Here is a 9,941-nt window from a genome sequence, read left to right on the forward strand (position 1 = left end):
GCTCTGGCCTTTTCTTTTTTCTTTTTATCCTCACCCGAGGACTTTTTTTTTTTTTGCCTTTATCTTCAGATAGAGCGGGAAGGAGAGAGGAGGGAAGAGAGAGAGGGAAACATCAATATTCTAACCGCTGAGCCAAACCGGCCAGGGCTTAGTATGTTTTATTAATTGTTGAATGTATTACAGATGTCCCCCCTTTGTTCCCCCATTGACTTCCTCCTCCCCAATCCTTCCCCCAACCTGCTTTCCCCACACTGTTGTTAGTGTCCATTGGTTATGCATATATGCATAGAAGTTATTTGGTTTATCTCATCCCGCCCTCCCTTCCCACTTCCCATTGAGGTTCATCAGTCTAACAACCCATTTGTACTTTTTAATTCCTTCATCTTTTTCACCCATTCCCCCAACTCCCACCCATCTGGCAAGCAACAAAAAGTTCTCTGCATCTATGAGTCTGTTTCTGTTCTGCTTGCTCAATTTGTTTGTAGATTCAATTGTTGATACATATGTATTAATTTTCATTTTATTGTTCATATTTTTGTTCTTCTTCTCCTTCAAGAAGACCCTTCAACATTTCATATAATACTGGTTTGATGGTGATAAACTCCTTTAGCTTTTTGTCTGGGAAAGTCTTTATATGTCCATCGATTCTAAATGACAGCTTTGCAGGATAGAGTAATCTTGGTTGTAGGTTGTTGCTTTTCATCACCTTGAATATCTCTTGCCACTCCTTTCTGGCCTGCAAAGTTTCTTTTGAGAAATCAGATGACAGCCTTATGGAAGCTCCTTTGTAGGTAAAGAACTGCTTTTCTCTTGCTGCTTTTAAGATTCTCTTTTTGTATTTAACCTTTGGCATTTTGATGATGATGTGTCCTGGTGTGGATCTCTTTGGGTTCATCTTGTTTGGGACTCTTTGTGTTCCTGGACTTGTATGTCTGTTTCCTTCACCAAATTAGAGAAGTTTTCTGTCATTATTGTTTCAAATAGGTTTTCAATTTCTTGTTCTCTCTCTTCTGGCACCCCTATGATGTGAATGTTGGCACGTTCATTTTTTTGGAATTTTTTTTTTTTTTTTTTTTTGCTGTTCTAATTGGGTGTCTTTTGCTTCCTTATATTCCAAATCGATGGTTTGCTTCTTGGCTTTACCTACTCTGCTATTGAATCTGTGTAAATTATTCTTTATTTCAGTTAGTGCATCCTTCATTTCTGACTGGTCTTTTTTTATGTTGTTGATGTTCTGAGTTCCTTAGAGTTCTCCTTAAGTTCCTTGAAGGTCTCAACAAGTTTCTTGAATGTCTCACCAAGTTCTTTGAACTACCTTACAATCAGTGTTTTGAGCTCTGTATCTGACTGATTGCTTATCTCCATTTTGTTTATTCTTATCCTGGAGTTTTGTTCTTTCACTTGGGACATGTTTCTTTGTCTCCTCATTTTGGCTGCTTCCCTATGATTAATTCTATGTATTAGGTAGAATTGCTATGTCTTCTAGGCTTTGTAGGGTTGCCTATTGTTGTAGGTGTCCTGTAGGATCCAGTGGCACAGCCTCCCTGATCACCCAAGCTGGGCCCTTGAGGTGCACCCCTTGTATGGACTGTACACCTTTCTGTTATAATTGAGTCTTGATTGCTGTTGGCACATCAATGGGAGGGATTTACTCTGGCTGATCAGCTGCAATGACTGGCTGTGCCCACTGACCACTGGCCTCTGACTACCTTGGAGAATCAGCTGTGTAGGGGCCAATCACACAGAGCAAGACTTACTTCATCAGGGCTCTGCTACCCACTGAGTCCGCTCATTGAGGGTGTCACTTATGGAGGTGGTTGGGTGGTGGTGTTTCAGTGTGTTCTGAAACTGTCCACTGGGTGTGCTGGCTCTGGGGCAAAGTCAGCCACTGTCTGTGTTCTACCCAGAGCCACCCAGCATAAGCTACAAAGTGAATTACAGATGGCTGCTGCTTGTGCTGGGCTTGGAGGTGTCCAGGAAAAGCCAAGTTGTGACCCAAAGCTGGCTGCTTCTAGGGCCAGGCCTGGGGTCACTTAACAAGAGATATGGGGCTCACTGAGACCAGATGCTGCTTGTTTGAGAGATTTTATGAAACTCTGAAGCAGGATCCAAGACAGGCCAATCCTATGGTAAAGCCTTTGGAAACAGCTTGGGTGGGCCCAAAGGTTGGGTGGGGTGGGGCAGGGCCTCAGGGAATCACCAGGCGAGGCAAACAGTGTGAGCCAGGTTGCTGGAGTCCCAGATATGGCAGCTGTCTGCCGCCCCAGGGAAGGGCTCATCAGCCTGCGCCAGCACGTCTGTCCAGGAGAAAGTTGCCTTCCTCCCCAGCCCTCGTCTCAAGGCCAAACAGCTCAGTCTTCCCTGTATGTCTCTGGCAACTCTCAAGCTGCCTCCCCTCAGAGCTCAGAGGGAGTAAGTCCGCATAAGTAAGTCCGTGCGCGGGCCCTTTAAGAGGAGCTGCCTGGGGCTCCAGCAGCTTCAGCCTCCCTGAGCCTCAGTTCCCGCTGGTTTTTCCAGCCAGAAGTTATGGGGACTTCTCTTCCTGGCACTGGAACCCTGAGCTGGGCGCCTGATGTGGGACGGGGACCCCTCAGTCCTCAGGGAGGATCTTCCCAGCCGAGGTATCCTCCTGATTTTTATCTGCCACACGTGGGTGTGGGACCAGCCCCTCCGCCTCAGCCCCTCCTACCAGTCTGGATGTGGCTTCTTTAATTTCATAGTTGTAGGACTTCCATTCAGCTTGATTTCAGGTGGTTCTGAATGATGGTTGTGTTGTAGTTTTGATGTGGTTGTGAGAGAAGGCGATACCCCGTTTACCTATGCCACCATCTTGACCGGAAATCAGGATTTCCTTAGTATGTTGTTTCCATAATAAATTTTTATTTTGATTTTCAACTTTTTTTCTTAAAAAATTTTTTTCGTCTGGCCTGTGTGGCTTAGTGATTGAGCGTCAACCCTTGCAGAGAGAGGAAGGGAGAAGGAGAGAGAGAGAAACTTCGATGAGAGAGAATTTTTTTTTTTTTTTTTTTTTTATCCTCACCCGAGGACATTTTTCCATTTTTTACTCAGATAGAGCAGGAAGGAGAGAGAGGAAGAGAGAGAAACATCGATGTGAAAGGGACACATCGAGTGGCCGCCACCCACACGACCAACCAGGGCCGGGGACAAACTGCAGCCAAGGTACGTGCCCTTAGCGGGAATCGAACCCGGGTCTCTGTGGACCGCAGGCTGATGCTCTAACCGCTGAGCCAAACCGGCCAGGGCGATGAGAGAGAATATTAATTGGCCGCCTCCTGCATGCCCTGCACTGGGGATTTGGCCCACAACCTGGCATGTGTCCTGACTAGAAATCAACTGGCAACCTCTTGGTGCATGGGTCGACACTCAACCACTTAGCCACACAGGCTGGGCTAAACTTTTTTTCTAAACAAAGGTGGTTTCGCCCTGGCCAGTTTGGCTCAGCGGTAGAACATTGGTCTGAGGAACAATGAGTCATGGGTTCTATTCCAGCCAAGGGCATGTACCTTGGTTGTAGTTCGTCCCCAGCCCTGGTCAGGGTCGTGTGGGAGGCAACCAGCCGATGTGTCCCTCTCAGGTTGATGTTTCTTTCTCACTCCCTTTCTTACCCTCTCTCTCTACCAAAGATAAACAGAAAAATATCTTCAGGTGAGGGTAAAAAAAAGTGGGTTTTGTTCTCTTAAAAAAAAAATCCAGCAGTGCCTTTGGTGTCCCCCAGATCTGTCTCTTGCTTCAACAATGTTTAGACAGAAGAGGCCCAGGGACGCCCCCTCTTCCAGCCTCTAACCACCCTGAACCTCTTGTCTTTTTTTCCCCCAAACCTCTTTCCCAATCACTACCTTTGGAACTGCCTCAGTCTCCAAGACCAGTCAACACTGTTTTCTGACTTTAACTACTTATTGCGGAACAACCATGGGCTCCCAAATTTGTCACAATTATTCCATCGCGGTGGAGGCTGTGGTCAACCAACCACCTGGCACCCAGCATCTGTGGCCTCCTGCACCCACCTGTCTCTGGGCTTCTGTTTCCACTCTGACCATGTGGCTCTGGAGGGAGTGGGCGGAGAAGTGCGAGGGTGCTGATCATCTCTTAAAGCTGCAAAACCATCACAGTGGTTGTGTTTTCTTCCAGGACATGCTGAAGCCTTCCCATGATGAGTGGGGCAAAACTCAAGATGCCATGGAAGCTGCCATGGCCTTGGAGAAGAACCTAAACCAAGCCCTTTTGGATCTGCATGCTTGGGTTCTACCCGTGCAGTCTCTCATCTCTGTGACTTCCTGGAGAACCGCTTCCTGGAGGAGGAGGTGAAACTCATTAAGAGGGTGGGTGACCACCTGACTCACCTGGAAAGCTGGCCGCCCCCAGGCTGGGCTGAGCGAGTAACTCTTTGAAATGCTCAGCCTCAAGCATGACTAGGAGCCTCTGGAGACCAGAGGTCTTTGAAGGGCCCCTCTGCATCCCCTGGTGTCTGGCTTTTGCCTGAGCCTCTTTCCTGAAACCACTAACCATCCTTTTTTTCTTTTATCCTCACCCAAAGACATTTTTTGCATTTATCTTCAGATAGAGTGGGAGGGAAAAATGGGAAAGAGAGAGAGAGAAACATCGATGTGACAGAGACACATTGACTGGTTGCTACCCACACAACCCCAACCGGGGCTGGGGACAAACTGTAACCAAGGTACATGCCCTTAGCGGAAACCAAACTCGGGACTCTCTGGTCCACCGGCCAATGCTCTAACTACTGAATCAAACTGACCAGGGCCACTAACCATTCTTTGAACCACCCTGAAGCCCTCTCCCATGCACTGGACCAAATGGAAACAATAAGATTTTTGCAGCAAAAACAAAACAAAACAAAAAAAATCCAAGCCCTGGCCGATTTGGGTCAGTGGTTAGAGCACTGGGTCACAGGCCAAAGATTCCTGGTCAAGGGCATGTACCTAGTTGCAAATCTGATCCCTGGCCCCAGTTGAGGGGATTGTTCGAGAGGCAACCAATCAATGTGTCTCTTTCACATTGATGTTTATCGCCTTCCTTCCCTTCCACTCTATCTAGAAATCAATGGGAAAATATCCTCAGGTGAGGATAAAAAAAAAAAATCTTACACAATCTGAACTGGTATAAAAAGAAAGCACAGTCCGGCCAGTGTGGCTCAGTGGATTGAGTGTCATCCCATGGATTGAGAGGTCCAGGTTTGATTCCCAGTCAGGGCATACGCCCAGGTTGCAGGCTTGATCCTCAGTGGGGAGCATGTAGGAGGCAGCTGATTGATGTTTCTCTCTCATATCAATGTTCCTCTCTCTCTAAAAAATAAATAAAAACATTTAAGAAAAAGAAAGCACAAATCTCATATAGTCCTCCTTCTTAGATGTAATCACGGACCATGTTTATGTGTCCTTCCAGATTTTTTCTAAGCAAAAAAACACATACAGACTTTTCACATTTAAAGAGTTATACTATTTTATTTTATAACCTGCTTTTTCACCTAATTATACATCATAGATACATAATTGTTTCTAATAACTGCACAGATTTATTTTTATGTTGATGTCAAATTTATGTAACTAATTATCTATTGTTGGATATTTGTTTTGTATGTGTGTCTCTGTGTTTATGTATTTATCTATCATGTGAATTGACCATAATTTACTTAAACATTTAGCTATTTTTGGATATTAAAGTAGTTTTTCTTCTTTTGTTTTTGCTATAATAAATAACAATGCTTAGAAAATCTTCAGGCATATGGCTTTCCCCATATTTTGAATAATTTCCTGGAGTGGAAGTATTGGGTCAAAGGGCAGGGACATTTTATGATTCTTGATTCATATCAGTAAACTGCTTTTTCAAAGGGTTGTTTGTGGCAATTCAGATACTTCCAGCAATGTGCTGGTACCAGTTTCCCGCCTCCCACCCCACTACCCAAAGGTGGTAGATAGAGGGGGGATATTCTCCCTAAGAAGCTAGCAGCTAAGGAGGTGTCATATGGACTAAAGGGAACAGGACAGAGAGCAGAGGAGAGAGTGAACATGAGGAATGGAGGGAAAGAGAAAGGAATGATCAGAAAAAAACATTTTGCCTATAATTTTTCCAACTGGAAAAGTAATTCATGCTCCTTGTAAAAAACCCAAACTTTTCCATAAATGTTGACATTTAATGTTGAAAGTCCTCCTCTGCCCTGGGTTCAGTTCCTGGTCAAGTGCACGTACCTGGGTTGCAAGTTTGATCCCCAGCTCTGGTCAGGGTACATGCAGGAGACAACAAATGGATGTGTGTTTCTCTCTCACGTGGATGTTTCTCTCTCTCTTCCTCCTTCTCTCCCTCCTGCTCTATCTGAAGATAAATGCAAAAATGTGCTTGGGTGAGGATAAAAAAATAAAAAAATTAAAATCAATGAAAAGAATATTCTCCGGTGAGGATTAACAACAACAAAAAAGTCCTCCTCTGATACAAGTTCTGCTAATAGTTTAGGTATATACTTGCAGATTATTATTATTATTGTTACTACAGATATTAACATGTAACTTGTTTTATTTTAAAAGAACTAGCTTCATACTATACAAACCATAGTGCAACATTCCTGCTGGAGAATATATCTTAGACACCTTTGGAATGTTTACTTTAAGTATGCAGATAATTTTTAGTTTAAATGTCTAATTAGACTAGAATGAGAGCAATATTGTCCATTTCCGTGCCAGAGGGCTTATCACAGACCTTATCAGCACTCTCCTGTGAGGGACAGGCCTTCTGCGGTCTCTCTTTCCCTTTTCCAGCCAGAGGTATCCCCAGGGGACAGCCCCTTGCCAATTCTTAGAAGGTCAACCCCAAGCAGCTGAGGACCCTCTCTGTCAGTTGGGAAGCCAGCAGCCAAAAGAGAAGGCCACAGCCCTCTGGGGGCCTCAATTCCGCCCTCCTTGGCCATGGCTCCCAGAATCTCCTTGTCTAAGGAGTCATCCAACTATTGTTGTCAAGCATTCACTCCCAGGCAGAACTAAACTTACTGCCTCAGGGCAGAATTGGCCTGGCTTTTCTACCTTTATGGTCTCTTTCTGCATGCAGGACAGCAACGCCAAAGTGACCGCAGCAGTTAGGAGAACTCGGGCCCTTCCTCAACCTACCTGGGCTCAGGGGGTCCCACTCCTGGCTGGAGGCATAGCCCTCACGTGAGTCCCGCAAGCTTTGGGAAGTTTGGGGCGCCTGGTCTGACTCAGCCTCTGCAGAACCCCTTGTCAGTCCCGTGACTCAGTTTCTCCTCTTGCTTACGAGTCCTACAGCGTGAAACACCTGTGCGGAATGCGGAGGGTGCCTCTGACGCCTTCTCCAGAGTGCGTGCTCCCAGGCGGAGCCCCAGAGACAGGCATTTGCACCGTCTAGAGCACTCCTGACCGTGCTCTGACTGGCCCTGGTGAATCCGTGCTGCCTAGGGCCAGGTGCATCCGCAGGACTGCAGGGAAGATACTCGTCTGGGACCCACCCACCGTGGTTCTTGAAGGGCTCAGGCCATGGAGAGGTCGCCGGGGAGACAACCGGTGCCCACGTTTGTGCCCACAGCCCGCCGCCTGACGCAATCCGAGGCGCCCTTGCTGCATGCCAGAGCTGGGGAAACCCACCCCGCCGTTGCATCACTCCTGGCAGGTTTGCTACAGAGGTGCAGCCGAACCAATCAGCAGGCGCAATGGGCCGGGGGGCAGGCCGCTCAGTCACCCACTCAGAGGGCTGAGCGGTTAACTGGGAAGCAAAATCTAAAGGTAATTGGCCAAAAGGGGATTTGCCCCGCCCCAATCACCAAGGCAGCTGGCCGCGGTGGGCGGTGCCTGCCTACCGGAGGATTTAAAAAGGGCCCTGGCAGGGGCCACGCAGCTGGAGCGACTAAACGGTGCCAGGCCAGGTGTGCGCGTCCGTCGGTCCCTCCGTGCCTGCGCAGGAGACCTGTTCGGGAGACCGCCCGGGCCCGTCCCTGTGCCCGGCACCATGAAGCAGGAATCCGCAGCCCAGAACACCGCGCCTGCCTCGCCGCCCGCGCAGCCTCCCCGGGACGACGGCGTCCCCCAAGCGCTGTGGATTTTCGGTTATGGCTCCCTGGTGTGGAGGCCCGACTTCGCCTACAGCGACAGCCGTGTGGGCTTTGTGCGCGGCTACAGCCGCCGGTTCTGGCAGGGAGACACCTTCCATCGGGGCAGCGACAAGATGGTGAGCATTGAATCATGCCCCGGGGAATAGGGATGGGAGTAGGAGCAGGATAGGGGACACTGGAATGTCCAGGGCTCTTTGGGCAGACTGACTCCTTGCTGATGGAGAAAATAGGTAAGCCAGTGCCCAGGGTTTGTGCCTTCAATTTGTGTGCCCAGTGGATCACTGTGTGATGGCTGGAGTCTTGATGAATAATTCTGATGATCAATCCGGGACACTGCCATGTGTCTATTTCTCCTGCATGTGTACATCACTCTCTCCACTCTCCCCTGGATGACTGGGGCTCCCTGAGGCCTGTGCTTGCAGGGTTGATAAATCTTCCAGCACTGATGGCAGATCTGATTTCTAACTTCTGTTTTTCAAAATCTTTCCTTCCTCACTAGCCTGGCCGTGTGGTGACTCTTCTTGAAGATCATGAGGTAAGTGCCTGAGTAAAGAGAGGGAACCTGGGGCCAAGTGTGGAGAGGTGCTAACAGACAGTTCGTGGGTCCAGATTAGATTTGATGTCCCTCTGGCAGAAGGAAAGTGTGGTCTAGATCTGTGCTTCTTACAAGAATTTCCTGAGAATCTTGTTAAAGCCTGAAACTCGCGTTCCTGACAAGCTTACAGGTGATGCTACCGGTTTTTAGACCACAGTCTGAATATAATCCTGTTCACTCTGGGGCAAGACCACCCCGTTAATCTTGTTAAGAAAGAGAGAAGGAGGGTTTGATATATTGCTACTAGATGGTCATCAGCCCTCCTCCCACCTCCCTTATAGAGCAGAGTCCTGGGGTGGGAACAGCAAGGAGCTGTTGTGACTGACCCTTGTGCCCATGTTTTCTCCTAGGGCTGCACTTGGGGCGTGGCATACCAGGTGCGAGATGAACAGGTGAGCGAGGCTCTGAAGTATCTGAACGTGCGGGAAGCAGTGCTCGGTGGCTATGATACCAAGGAGGTGACCTTCTACCCTCAAGATACCCCTGACCAACCACTCAAGGCATTGGCCTATGTAGCCACACCACAGAACCCTGGTTACTTAGGCCCTGCACCTGAGGAGGCCATTGCTACACAGATCCTGGCCTGCCGCGGCTTCTCAGGCCACAACCTTGAGTATTTGCTGCGCTTGGCGGACTTCATGCAGCTCTGTGGGCCTCAGGCACAGGACGAGCACCTGGCAGCCATCGTGGATGCTGTGGGCACTATGCTGCCCTGCTTCTGCCCCACCGAGCAGACTTTGGCACTGGTCTGAGGGGCTGAACCCCTGCAGGGAGTGCCTACGTGGATGTGGGGGCCAGATCCCTACTCCTGTGTGCACAGACAGACCTGATACAGCTGGAGCTCACTAAGAGGACTCAGTGGGCAGTGGGGGCTCCTTTCCCTAAGCCCCTGACTGCCCATCAGTATCCAACTCTCTCCTGCCTGACACTTGAAAGTATTTATTGCACCATGTTGGTGTGGTGGGCAGGGTGAGGGGCCTGCCCTGGACACATGGGCCCTGCTGAGCAGTGCCTCACCCCAGGTGCCTGACCAGATTCCCCTCAGTGCTGCTGCTAACCCCACACCAGGCAGGCCTCCACCTCTCCAGGAAGCCTCCAAGAGCCTTGACCTTTTAACTCCCTAATCCCCAAACTAACCATTCTTTAGCCCCAGAAATACCACCTTTGAAAGGTCTCAGCCTGCTGGTGAGGGACAGAAGGGAGTGAGGAGAGGAGGCCCTAAAGGAACTGAGGCCCCTTTCAGCCCTGTTCATCCCC

At 48.7% G+C, this 9,941-nt stretch overlaps 1 protein-coding gene across 2 annotated transcripts; it reads left to right on the forward strand.

Moving 5' to 3' along the window:
* Positions 1-7,971: 7,971 nt before the first annotated feature.
* CHAC1 (ChaC glutathione specific gamma-glutamylcyclotransferase 1) lies at positions 7,972-9,483 on the forward strand. Of its 2 annotated transcripts, XM_036242180.1 has the most exons (4): positions 7,987-8,205; positions 8,589-8,624; positions 9,035-9,076; positions 9,212-9,483. In XM_036242180.1, exons 1-4 carry the CDS (start codon positions 7,987-7,989, stop codon positions 9,434-9,436), a joined length of 522 nt encoding a protein of 173 aa, XP_036098073.1. In that variant the 3' UTR covers positions 9,437-9,483. The 2 variants fall into 2 exon arrangements, with proteins under 2 accessions (XP_036098074.1, XP_036098073.1); XM_036242181.1 differs by having other exon boundaries at positions 7,972-8,205; positions 9,035-9,436.
* The last annotated feature ends 458 nt before the right edge of the window (positions 9,484-9,941 follow it).

This window comes from Molossus molossus, unplaced genomic scaffold (genome assembly GCF_014108415.1).
Source record: "Molossus molossus isolate mMolMol1 unplaced genomic scaffold, mMolMol1.p scaffold_m16_p_1, whole genome shotgun sequence".
NCBI lineage: Eukaryota > Metazoa > Chordata > Mammalia > Chiroptera > Molossidae > Molossus > Molossus molossus.

Excerpts from the sequence above, each read along its gene's own strand:
- CHAC1 (XM_036242181.1), top strand. The coding sequence starts at position 7,987 with ATGAAGCAGGAATCCGCAGCCCAGAACACCGCGCCTGCCTCGCCGCCC. Across the intron at positions 8,206-8,588 it reads ATCGGGGCAGCGACAAGATG|CCTGGCCGTGTGGTGACTCT; the intron begins GTGAGCATTGAA and ends CTTCCTCACTAG. Across the intron at positions 8,625-9,034 it reads CTCTTCTTGAAGATCATGAG|GGCTGCACTTGGGGCGTGGC; the intron begins GTAAGTGCCTGA and ends GTTTTCTCCTAG.